Source organism: Rhinopithecus bieti, unplaced genomic scaffold (genome assembly GCF_001698545.2).
Source record: "Rhinopithecus bieti isolate Rb0 unplaced genomic scaffold, ASM169854v2 scaffold_19861, whole genome shotgun sequence".
NCBI classification, from domain to species: Eukaryota; Metazoa; Chordata; class Mammalia; order Primates; family Cercopithecidae; genus Rhinopithecus; species Rhinopithecus bieti.
In genome coordinates, this window is record NW_016809659.1 from 289,888 (window position 1) to 303,650 (window position 13,763).

Here is a 13,763-nt window from a genome sequence, read left to right on the forward strand (position 1 = left end):
CTAAAAGTCCATTTAAAAGACTGGAAGGAGTTCTTAAATTGTAGGATCAAAAATTACTTCCACAGACTATATTGCTACTATCACCAGTTTAAATTACACGTTACTTAGAAGCCCACACAATTAGTTGGTTATGACTTTGTCTTCTCTCTTTCTGAGTCATATAGCAAATCTACTTCACAAATACTAAGAAATTTCTAAAACAGATAAAATTAGTATAAACAACAAAAACTTTTATGATAGTCATTTTAGGATGGTTGACACAGAGTTGCTATTGCAAATTTCATATAGTATCTCTATAAAAGAACATTTTTCAACAGAGACAGTAAGTACAGATATATACAACAAACTAGAGGTACATAAAATTTTACTATTCAACTTACAGAGAAGAACTCTATTCTTTTTTTAAAAATTTCCATAATTATGCAATCAAAATCAGTTAATAGATTATTCCAATTGTACACAAAAGTAAACTTGAAAGAGTATTAATTTAAAAACCCAAGGCATCAGATAAACCATCAAAACAAAAGTTACTAAATTTCAAATGTAAACTTCGGTAACTAGATTTCCTAGATTATTTAAAAAACAAAATCTCACTAGTGTAGACAGAGGGATAGGAGGTGGAAGAGAAGGGAGACTGGGAGACTTCCACAATAGAGGTATTTTTTTAAGCAGTGCTCATGACCTCGCTATTTTATCTCCATTCCCAAGTGTGCTTGTCCATAAAACCTGTTCATCAGTAAATGGTCACAACTGAAGTACTTTCTTAAAATACTCAAATCCTTCCCATTTACTTTTTATTGACCTCATTCATTTACTTGGTAGAACATACCAGAAAGATCATCAAACGTCAGATATTTAATTAGAGCTTAATACATAATTCTGAATTGAATCACAAGTTAATGATCACTGGGACTAAGAATTTGGAAACTTGTGTTCTAAAGACTATCCCTCCCACTATTCTTATATAACTCACTATTTACTAATAAAAATCAACACTTGTGTTTTACTTTATAAATCATTTTCTAATGCATAATTCCATTTAAATCTAACAATGACTAACGTAAGATATTATGAGGATATTGTTCCAGATTTACCAACTCAGAAAAATGAGGCTTGAAGAATTTAAGTACTTGGACAACACATAGGTAGTAAGTGGTAGAATGGGAGTAAAATCTAAATATTCTGACTCTTAAAACATTTTTTTCACTATAACATGTTAATAGGTCTCATTATCCTCATTTGAAAAAATTGAAGGTTGGAATAAATGACTCTTGCGGCTTTTTCTAGCTCAAAAGTCTCTCATACTGTGTAGAATTTGGAAAAGTATACAATTAAAGATATTTAAAACTGTAGTTTTTTAATAATGCTTTATAGTTTATGATATACTGAGTCATTACTTATTGCATATTAAATCTTCTCAATAATTCTATAGTTAATCATGAATATTATTACTTACTCACAAAAGGAAACTGCCATAAAATATTTTAGTGACTCACCTGAAGAAAACATTCTTCTTTAAGAATTCAAGGTTTCTATAGTTATATTCTCATCCATTATTAAATTTTCAACATTTTAATTTAGTACAGTCACTAAATTCTGTCATTCATTTGTAGATTTTTAAATATATTACAGTTTATATTTGGACTCTAATAACATTTTTAACTTATATAAAAGCTCTTTTGGTAAGCAGAATATATACAAATATATATGCATATATGTGTAAAATGGGTGCCACCATACCTCCATCCCCATCATCGGATCCTCTGAAACTAGGATCTTTTAACATGTCAAGCTCAGCTAACATGCGCACATAAAGTGCATTCTGTCTGAAGGAAGGATAAAATCTTTCATCTCGTAGCATCAATTCATATACCTTGGTGAAATAAATCAAGATATTCAACAATTAATACAGGTATGTGGTGATTTTTACGAAATACAATTTCACCAAAAGACACACTGAAGTCTTGCCATAATGTATCATAGTTACACGCTGTCAGCAATAAGACTTTTTCACAACAAATGATTTCCTCTGATCCCTCCAGTAACTAAATTATATTGAAAAAAATCCTATTGCAACGCAAGTCATAGACAGCATGTTCTGGGAAGTGTTTTCTGAGAAATAAGTACATGTAAAGGTTCAAGGCTCATGTTAAAATGAATTTGAAAGACGTGTTATCTATACAGCATCAATTCATCAAATTCTGAAACTAAAATATCTAGCTCTACAATCAAATTCAAATAAAACAACCCAACTTAAGAATTTTCCTCAGAAAATAAACGAAATAAACAAAATACTGGTTTACATTTCTGGAATTGAGAAGTATAATTGCCATAGCTTATCTTTTAATACCACTCTACTTTTAAGAAGTTTTAAAACTAATTACATTACATAAAAGTATTTTTTCTCAAAAAAGATAAAATGATAAATGCTGTACATAATAATACCTTCCTTTGAATGTCATCAAAGATTTCAGGGGTTGGATCTTCATGATTCAAAGTATCTGCTAATTTTGCTACTAAATAGTCATCAACAGTAACTCTTGGAGATGCCTAACAGAGAAAAATAATAGTAATGATCTCTGTAATTTCTTAGTACAAGATGATACTTGATAGTATGATAATAATGGAATCACATTATTGAAAATAACTGGCAGGTAAGAATCACTAGTTTGTAAATGACGCCTTGACATTTAAGAAGGATGAAACAGGACTAAATCCTTCTCTTCCTCATGTACTACATAGCAGACTTGTAAACAAACACGGATTTAAATCTCGACTTTTGCCTAACAAGTTATCTCTCACTAAGCTTCATTTACCCCATCTGTAAAATGGAGATAATACTATATAAGGTTATTTAAGATTATTGTAAGGATTAAAAGAGATCTATATAAGATACATACCATAGTGTCTGGCACATAGGAAACATTGTCATTAGGAGTTAGTGTTTAGTACTCAGTAGTACAGATGTATATTAATATGACTGATGAACAAATAAGTGATTTCATTTATTATTTGACACTAGAGAATCCTTTTGAATGTCCTTTAAAGAGACTACTGTTATCCTAAATTTGGTTTTATAACCAATGCTGCAGCAAAGTTCCAGTGTGATATGGGGAAAGAAATCCTTAAAATTAATTCGTTTTAAGAACTTCTATTTCAAAGCATATAGCAACACAAATAACACAAGGAAATACAAAATTTGACATTTCAACTTCAAAAATTACTTTATTAAAAGAAAAAATGCTGAAAAGCTAGACATGTCAACAGCTTCAGCACATCAACTTTTGCATTTTTAGTTCTGAAAAGTCTGGAGAGTAAATGAGCCCTAGAGATAACTTTTAGAAAACTAACAAAAGTATTATTTACATAACTTCTCTAATTTATCCAATAAAATAAGGAACAGGTTGGATAAATCAAGAAAGGAAAAAAAAAAAGTAAACATCAGGGTATAAATATGTAGGAAAAGGGCTATACAACTTCTAATGCCCCATTGTCAATTCGACACTTTTGTTAGTAAACCTAAGTAGGTTGTGTGGTGGTTGTTTTTCTGAGTGGGATGCTTATTTGTTTTGTGTTTTGGGGGGTAGCAGAGTTGCCCCGAAATAAAAACAGGAGAACTAAACAGCTTCGAGTATGTAACAAATATTAGAGAGGAATATGATGTTACTTGGTTTTGCCCTTTCATCTGCCCTCTAAGCTCACTAAACTCACTTTTTAGGAAATAAAAGGGTGAATTTGAAAATAGTATTTTATAATTACTTAAACTTTACTTTTTCCTATATATCTCAAGTACACAGAATGGATTAAGCCCCATCTTTGGTATAGGATGACCAACACTTTTAGTGTACCAACGTGAAACACAAGTCAGGATCCCCTCTTCCAAAAAAAGTAACACAAAAATAATATTTATATGGCCAGGCATGGTGGCTCATGCTTGTAATCCCAACACTTCAGGAGGCCAAGGCAGGCAGATCCCTCGAGGCCAGAAGTTTGAGAACAGCCTGGCCCACATAGCAAAAACCCTGTCTCTCTAAAAAAATACAAAAATTAGCTGGGTGTGGGTGCATGCCTGCAATCCCACCTGCTCGGGAGGCTGAGGCAAGAGAATTGCCTGAATCTGGGATGCAGAGGGTGCAGTGAGATTGTGCACTCCAAACTTTATGACAGAGTGAGACTCTGTCTCAAAAAACAAAACAACAACAAAAAAGAAATATTTGTACACGTGTTATTACTTTAACGTGAAAATATAAAAGTGAATGTTTTCCCAAAATTATCTCTTAATGTGTATTCTTTACTTTTCTATTACAGAAATGTGATTATTTAAACAAACCAATAGGACTAGCTAAGAGAGGCAAATAATCTGTGTGAGACAAATACAACAATATATAATTTACAATGTTTGTGACCTCTGATACACCATTAAACCTTTTTTAAAACTCTATTGGATACTTAAATGTTATAGGTTATATTGTTTTGTATTCTTAAAATATAGAAAGACTTTTTAAAAGGCAAATGTACATAAAAGCAGAATGTATGTGCAAAACAGGTATTATCTATATTTAACAAAATAAATAATGACTTTTCTATCGAGTCCATGATGCAGTAGGATATTTTTGCTTTTTCTGTTTCCTTCTCTAATACTACTCTTCTGAACTGCCTGAAGCCTTCAGGACATCTTTTATGCAGTGTTACCACTGAATATAGTCAAACATAAAATTCACCTTGATTTTAGATCTGCTCTTTTCAAGCCCACCTCACACTTATTTCTTGTGTCAATCCAATGTGAAGGATCAAGTTAAATAACCTTTTTTTAAAATTTTTTTTTTAAAACAGAGTATCGCTCTGTTACTCTGCTCACTGCAGCCTTGATATCCTGGGATCAAGCCATCTTCCTGGCTCAGCCTCCCAAGTAGCTAAGAATAGCCTTGTGCCACCAGCTCCAGCTAATTTTCTTTTCTCTTTTTCTTTTTGTAGATACAAGGTATTGCTATGTTGTCCATGCTGCTCTCGAACTCTTGGTCTCAAGCAATCCTCCCACCCTGGGCTCCCAAAGTACTGGGATTTCAGGTGTGAGCCACTGCGCCTAGCCTAAATATCCTTTCAACAAAATAATTTGGGCATGTAATAATTGGGATTTTGTTTATTAAAAACAGGTTTTTAAATGTGTAGAAATTTGATTTTGGTGCTCAAAAAAAAGTCCAAAAACCATATATATGGCTTGTTTGGTAGGTAGATCAATTGTTTGTCAATCAGGCCTTTTCCATCTATAAATTCATCACACAGCCTATCCATGCCTACAATGCTCATTTTGAATACTTCGAAGCATAATGATGTTATCATAAGTTAAATCCCTTTATGAGGAAAATGGTTTTAAATAGACAAACTTTTGAAACTGAAGTTCAATTCCAGATAAATTAGTTTTAGTAAAGAAATTTAGAAAATCCTGTTTAAGTTGGCTTTTCTGGTGACACATTTTTTTTTTAAATATTCAAGTAGTCTTATTTCAAAAACAGGAGTCATTCTGTTAACTATATGAGTTTTTACGACAACCTACATGTAACATCAAACAACTCAGGTCAGTCTGTCAACTCTTTTCTAGGCTGCTTTTGGCCTCATCAAAGATCACCTACCAATTTTAGAGAAACAGTATATAAATTTCTGTTTACTGTAAGCCTTTTCTCCATTTTCATTTAAAAGTATTTCAAATTAGAGAAAACATTTTCTTGTCCTATACTTAAAAAAATGATTTTACCACAGACCAAGATTTTAGCATTTTTTCTATAGCCAGCAAAATTAGACCTAATTAAGTGAATTATCTTTTCTATTTCTTGAGTTAGTGTGGCAATCTGTGTCTAAAAATTTGTCCACTTTAAGTTGTTTAATTTGTTGCCATAAAGTTGATCATAGTATTTGCTTACTCCTTTTAATTTCCGTAGGGTCAGGGTTCATGTCTCCTCTTTCATTTATGAATTTGGTTATCTGTGTCTCCTCCCATTTTTTCATGGCCAGCCTAGCTAAAGGTTTGTCAATATTGTTGATATTTTCAGAGAACCAACTTTTGGTTTTAGATTTTCACTATGGTTTTTCTGTTTTCTATTCACGATTCTCACAATAATCTTTGTTTTTTTCCTTCTGTTTGCCTTGGGTTTTCCATTTCTAGATTTTTAAGGTAAAAACTTAAGATTGTTGATTGTAGATCTTTTATCCTACACATTTTTAGAGCTACAAATATTCTTCTAATCACTAAGTAGCTGCATCTCACGAATTCTGATACAATGCATTTTCATTCTCAATTAAAAATACTTTCTAGTTTCCTTGTCACTTCTTGTTGACTCAGAGGCTATTTAGAAATATGTTGTTTAATTTTCGATTATTTGGAGTTTCCCCAAATTTCCTTTTGTTGATTTCTAATTTGATTCCATTCTGATCAAAGAATGATTCCAATACTTTTAAATGGAGATGACTTTTATGGCCTTGCAAATGATTTATCTGGGAGAATGTTTCATGTGTTCTGGAAAATAATGCATATTTTGCTGTCATTACAGGAAATAGTCTATAGAATAATATACATATATTATATGTATTACAATATTACATATATTACATATATACATAAATTACAATATTAGAATTATATTATTAGAATATTACATTATTAGAATACCTGTATTCTATAAGTTCTAAAGCAATTCTATTCTATATATGTATTCTATACATTCTATAATAATCTATACAATTATATAAAATATATTCTATAGACACTACAGATGTATTACATTCTACAGAATTATAGTATCGTATATATATTATTCTATAGGATTGAGTTACAGTGTTCCTGAAGTCTTGTACATCCTTGATGTTTTTCTAATTGTTTTATCAATTATCGCAAGTGGGGTATTGAAGTCTCCAACTATAACTGTTGAATTGTCTCTCTTACCCTTCAATTCTGCAAATTTTTGTTTCATTCATTGGGGGGCTGTTATTAAATGTATATATATTTAATACATACATTTAAACATACATACATTTTTTAAAAATATATATGTACTTTTTGTTTACTTTTGCATGGTTTATCTTTTTCTATACTTTTACTTTCAGCCTGTAGTGAATCTAATATGTGACCTTGAATCTTGATTCTGTCATTTAGTATTTGCATGACTGTGGACATGATAATTTGACTGCCTAAACATCAGAATCTTCACTTAAACGAGGATACAGACAGACAGGAAGATTGTTACAGATTAAAGGAAACAATGTTTTTGAGGTAGCCTGGCAGAAGCAATGGATTACAAAAATTATTAATAATACTGATAAAGAAGAAAACAGTAATCAAAAGAAACCCTCACCTTTTCTGATAAATACTGTTCATAAATTCCAACAGCAGCTGCTCTTAAAAGACCTTTGGTTTGGTTGGTTTGATGTTTTCCATCTCTCTGACGACTTAATAAAACTTCTAGCTGCTGTTGGGCGGTAACCCGGTATCCTTCCACTGTCATCCAAAAGAATAGATGTGCTTGACCTCCAGTTTGCTGCATGTAATCTACCAATCAAAAATCCATAATAACATAAATATTAGTGTCACACAATTTGGGGTCCAGGTAGTTGTATGACAAGCAAAGAAGGATTAAAGTTTCAAGTGTTTAAAACTCCACATTTTGAAAATATTTTAGCAAATCCCTGAGGTGAAAATATAGTTGTAAATTAGTTATGCTAAAACAACAGTTATGTTAAAAACAAAAGTGAAGGAATATATTTCATAATTTTTTAAATCCCACTTTTCATGATAAAATCTCTAGTGAATAAATTTGTTACATAAAACATTCAACATTTGTTCTCAATAAAGACTGTTATAATATGAATATTTCTAGACATATTTTAAAATGACTCAACAAACCACATATTTATATTTTATCACAAAATGAAAATGTATAGAGGTTTACTGAAAATGTCCTCCAGATAAAAGCAATTCTAATGTAACAGCAGTAAAATCTAAATTAAAAATATATATATTAAAATGGTATAAAACAAAATCCCTCATGTACACATGAACAAAATGATACAAACAGGTTTTATACATTGTATGTTCCCAATAAAGTACTCTTTCTCAATGAATTTTAATTTGCATTAGAATCTCCTAGAATTTATTTTAAAAGCAGTTTGGTAAATGCACATTAGTTTTGATAACTATTTCCTTCAAAACAAAATAAAGCTCTACCTCCATGGTTTCTAAAGAAAAACATTTCAGAGAATAGAGGACTGAATTTGGCATGCAAAATATTAACTACTTAAAATTTAATAATATTTAAAATTCTTAAAAATTTCAAAGAAGATGTGGGAGTGTGAAACACCAGAATTCTATCTCTCCACCTCCACAGCAAGTGCAATGGCAGAATCTGATGTAACTAATTTGGAACTCCGGAATCTACTGAAGATTTGCAACATTTAGGGAAGGCTTGGGAAGTAAGCTCTGGTTAATTTCAGTTCATTTCAGCTCTTAGCACAACTGCAGCTACCCATTCCCCACTCCCAGACCCCTAGAACAAGTAGCTATGCATGCCCTCCAGAATTAGTTTGTACACAGCAAGCAGGAATCAGGGTGGACAAAAAACAACTTGTCCTTCAAATATTCAGAATCTAGGCTCTGACAGCACACTGCTGCTTCTGATCACAGAGGTGCACACAAATAGGCAGCCTTTGTTGTTGCATATCTCTTGATTGGTCCAAGCCCCTTTCCTTCCTGCTGAAGTAACGAGCAAGGTATTTAGAAGACTGGCACCCTTTCTCCCTTGACTCTCATAGTTTTATCTTTTTCTCCCTTTGGGAGCCATGCATTAAAAATGAGGACATTCAAAAGCAACCACATATGTGGGAAAATTAGAAGTGACTATACCTGCCCAGGGAAAAGCACAAGCTCAGAATAGTCTTGAGAAGACTTTAAGTTTATACCTCAGGCTGATCCTTAGCATAGACAGCCTACATATTAAAAACAAAAACAGTAACAACAATAAAGAACAGCAAACCCTAATGAAAGGGAAGAAAGTGATTTCCAGAGTTACTACATTATTAGATTCAAACAGCCAGTTATTCATACACACACACACACACACACACACACACAAACACACACACACACACACACCCCACAAGGCACACAAAGTATGTGGCAAGTGTGGCCCATTCAAAGAAGAAAAAAAGTCAACATACATCAACAGAAATTGTCCCCAAAAAAGACCTGACGGAAGATCTACTAGAAGAAGAGTTTAAAATAACTACCTTAAAGATGCCCAAAAGACTAAAGAAGGATGTAAAGAAAGAAAACAATCTATGAACAAAACGGAAAGATCAATAAAGAGATAGAAAACCTAGAAGAAACCAAAATAAAATGATGGAGGTGAAAAGTACATAACTAAAATTAAAAATGCACTAAAGGAAATTTAAGGTAGATTTGAACAGGCAGAGGAATCAGCAAATGTAAGGATAGAATAATAAAAGTTGTAGATTCGAGAAACAGAATGTAAAAATATAAAGAAGAGTAAACAGAGCCTAAGGTACCTGCAGGACCAAGTTACATGTGGGAGTTCTATAAGGAGAAGAAAGAGAGAAACAGGCAGATCATATTTGAAGAAATAACTGAAAATTTCCCAAATTTGAAGAAAGGCATGACTATAAATATCCAAAAAGCTCAACAATCTCCAACTAAGATGAATCCAAAGATATCCACATGGAGACACATTATAATTCAACTTTCAAAATATAAATCATCCGAAAGCAGAAAGAGAAAAACAACACATACAAAAAACCCAAATGATTATCAGCGGATTTCTTTCAAGAAACTTTGGAGGCCAGAAGGTGATGGAGTGATATTCAAAGTGCTAAAAGAAAAATATTGTCAAGTTCCTGCATCTGACAAAACTATACTTCACAATGAGAGAGAAGTAAGGATTCACAGATAAACAAAAGCGAAGGAAGCATCTTACCATAAGACCTGCCTTGCAAAATGTGTTGAAGGGTAAATTAAACAAAAGGACACTAGATAGTAACTCAGTACCTTGAAATCATATAAAGAAATAAACATCTCAGTAAAATAAAATATGGGCAATTATAAAAGCTAGTATTATTAACAATGATTTGTAACTCTATTTTTTTTTGTTTTCTATGTGACTGGAAAGACGAATATGATTTTTAAAAAATTAACTATCAGTCTGAAAGCCAGAAATATTGTACTTTGTTACTGCACATCCTGGTTTCTACAAAATTTACAAAAGTAACTCATTTAAGTAAGAACTATTAGTTCATATTTTGAACACACAATTTGTAAAGACTTAGTTTTGTGACATCATCAAAAGAGGGATGGTGACAGAGCTGTAAAGGAGCAAAGTTTTGACTGCATTTGAAATTAAGCTGATATAATTTCAAATTACAGTGTTATAAAGTTAGGATGTTACATGTAATCCCCATAGTAACCACAAAAACTATAGCTACATAATATACATAAGAGGAATTAGAAATTTAAACATGTTACTACAAAAAAATCAACTAAATACAAAAGAAGTCAGTTATGTAGAAAATGACTATCAAAAAAGATATAAATCATGTAGAAAACAAATAACAAGATGACAGAAGTCTTTCCTTATTAATAACAACTTTAAATGCAAATAGATTAAACTTTCTAATCAAAAGACAGAGACTGGCAGAATGGATTAAAAAAATCAATCCAATGATATACTGTCTACAAAGATTTTTAGATACAAAGACATAAATAAATTGAAAGTGAAAGGATGAAAAATCACATCACATGCAAACAGCAACCAAAATAGAGCAGGGGAGGCTATACTAGTATCAGGAAAAATAGACTTTAAATCAAAAAAGGTTAAGATATAAATAAGGTCATTATATATTAATAAAAGATTCAGCATAACAAAATGATACAACAATTATGAACATTTTCATACCTAGTAACAGATCACCAAAATATATGAAACAAAAACAGACAGATTTGAAGGGAAAAAGAGATAGTGCCACAATCATAGTTTGAGATTTCAATGCCCCACTCTCAGTAATGGATAGAACTAGACAGAAGATGAGTATGGAAATAGAGGACTTAACATAATATAACAGGTAGATTTAACAAACATACAGAACACTTTCCAACAACAGCAAACAGCTTCTTCTCAAGTACACATGGAATATTTTCTAAAACAGACCATACAGTGGGCCACAAATTGAATCTCATAAAGTTTTTAAAAATGGATATCGCGCAAAGTATCTTCTCCAACTACAATGGTATAAAATTATAAATCAGTAACAAAATTAAAACTGGAAAACTCATATTTTTGGAAATCAAACAACACTTTTTATTTATCCTACGTATCCTTTGAAAACATGAAAACACACTCTCACAAACAATAGATCAAAGAAGAAATCACAAGAGAAATTAGAAAATACATAAAGATTAATTAAAACAAACATAACATACCAAACTAATGGGACACAGCAAAAAGGAAAATCTCAAATCATCTTTACTTACGTTGTAAAGCTTTCTAACTGTACAACGCAAGGAAATAGAAAACGAACAAATTAAACCCAAAGCTAGCAGAAGGAAAGAAACAGTAAAGATTACAGCAGAGATAAACAAAAGAGAGAACAGAAAAACAATAGTAAAAGTCAATGAAAGCAATAGTTGATTCTTTGAAAAGAGTGACAAAATTGACAAACATTTATCTAGGAGGACAAAAAGAGAAAAGACTGAAATTACTAAAATGGGAAGTGAAAGTGAGGATATTACTAATGATTCTACAAAACTAAAAGTAATATGAACAACTGTACGCCAATAAATCGGACATCCTAGTGGAAATGGAAAAATTCCTAGAACACAGAAAATCTACCAAGACTAAATCATGAAGAAATTGAAAATCTGAGGAGACTGATAGGTAGTAAGGAGACTGAATCAGTAACCAAAAATCCTCAATAAAGAAAAGACCTGGACCTGAATAGCTTTACTGGTGAATTCTATCAAATATTTAAAGAAAAAGTAACACCAATCCTTGTTAAATTTTTCCAAAAAATTAAACAGGAAACACTTCCTAACTCATTCTATGAGGCCAGCATTATTCTGAAAACAGAGCCAGATAAAGATAGTACAAGAAAACTACAGACCAATGTTCCTTATACAGATTGATGTAAAAATCCTCAATAAAATACTAGCAAAACAAATTCAGCAGCATATTAGAGATTATACACCATGACTAAGGTAGCATTTATTCCTGGAATCCAAAGATGGTTGAACATACAAAAAAAAAAAAAAAAAAATCAATGTAATACAGCACAACAGAATGAAGGATAAACACCACATATCTTAATTGATGCACAAAAAGCATTTCACAAAATTCCACACTTTCATGACAAAAGGACTCAATAAACTAGGAACAGAAGGCTACTACCTCAAAATAATAAAAGCTGTACATGAAAAAGCCCACAGTGAATATTATACTCAATGATGAAAGACAGAATACTTTTCTTTAAGATCAGGAACAAGACAAAGATGCCTGCGTTTGCCACTTCTGTTCAACGTAGTACTGGAAGTACTAGGTAGAGAAATTAGGAAAAGTGGAGGGAAGGGAGAAGAAGTAAAGGGAGAAGCGAATATGTGCACGTACACACATACACACATGAATATTATTCAGCATTAAAAAGGAAGGAAATTCGCACATATGCTGTAACATGGATAAAACTTGAGGGCATATTCATGTTAAGTGAGTAAGTCAGTCACAAAAAGGCAAACACTGTACAATTCCACCTACATGAGGTACTTAAGAGTAGTCAAAATCATAGAGACAGAAAGCAGAACAGGTTGCAGGGGTTGAGGGTGTGGGGAATGGAGAGAGTTGGTGTTTCATGGTAGAGTGTCAGTTTTGGGAGATAAAAATAATTCTGGAGATTGATGGTTGTAATCTCTGTACAATATCATGAATACATTTAATATCACTGAATTATACACTTAAAAATAGTTGAGATACTAAATGTTATGTGTATTTTACCACAATAAAAAATGGAAAGAGAAATTCAATGGCTATATCATTTAAACAGAATTGATCTACCTACCCATAAAAAATTGTAGTGCAACATTGTCTACAAGAATGCTGTCCAGGGGGACTGTGCAAAGTTTCCCAAAGTTTGCTGCAAGTTTCACAGTATTTATTTCCTACAGGCAAAAGTGAATATAAGTTAATATTTTATCTAATCATTCATTGTTAAAGATGTTTACATAAATATAAGGAAAAAAATCAAGCTAAAATGGAGTAAAGATGAAGTTCTTTCCTTCTCATGCATGTTGTTTCCCAATAGATATACATTCTGTGAATTTAAATTCCTAGTTAAGTGTTGCTTAGCAAATTAAAATATTAACACATTAAAATATTAGCATTCAACTCTTTCAATATAAAATAAATAGAAATCACTATATTTTCAATTATTCTCTCTCTATATATATTCCAAATGAAAATGAACATTCCAGAGGCTAAAAGTGTGAAGGAAATGTTTAATATACGCAAGAATTTTTAAAACTCAACTTTTCATGTATAAAGTCTATTTATTACTAGGAAAACAAAATATGCCTAAAGAGTAATTTTGCTCCTAACTCAATAAAAATCTCTAATTATTACAGAAAATGTGTTTTTTTTCAGACTCTCTAAACAGTGAATTTCAGACACACTTTTCAAAGTCACAGAACAAGGAAACAACCTATGTATGAAAAAAAAAAAAAA

At 31.6% G+C, this 13,763-nt stretch overlaps 1 protein-coding gene across 3 annotated transcripts in view; it reads right to left on the reverse strand.

The window, feature by feature from the left end:
- The window catches only part of SNX13 (sorting nexin 13), a 152,333-nt gene that overhangs the window by 40,836 nt on the left and 97,734 nt on the right, over positions 1 to 13,763 (reverse strand). For all 3 annotated transcript variants that reach the window (XM_017890083.1, XM_017890084.1, XM_017890085.1), the window contains 4 exons: positions 13,102 to 13,201; positions 7,347 to 7,540; positions 2,446 to 2,550; positions 1,741 to 1,873 (listed from right to left, as the gene is read on the reverse strand). In XM_017890083.1, the coding sequence (XP_017745572.1) occupies positions 1,741 to 1,873; positions 2,446 to 2,550; positions 7,347 to 7,540; positions 13,102 to 13,201 (532 nt within the window). The remainder of the gene's footprint in view (positions 1 to 1,740; positions 1,874 to 2,445; positions 2,551 to 7,346; positions 7,541 to 13,101; positions 13,202 to 13,763) is intronic.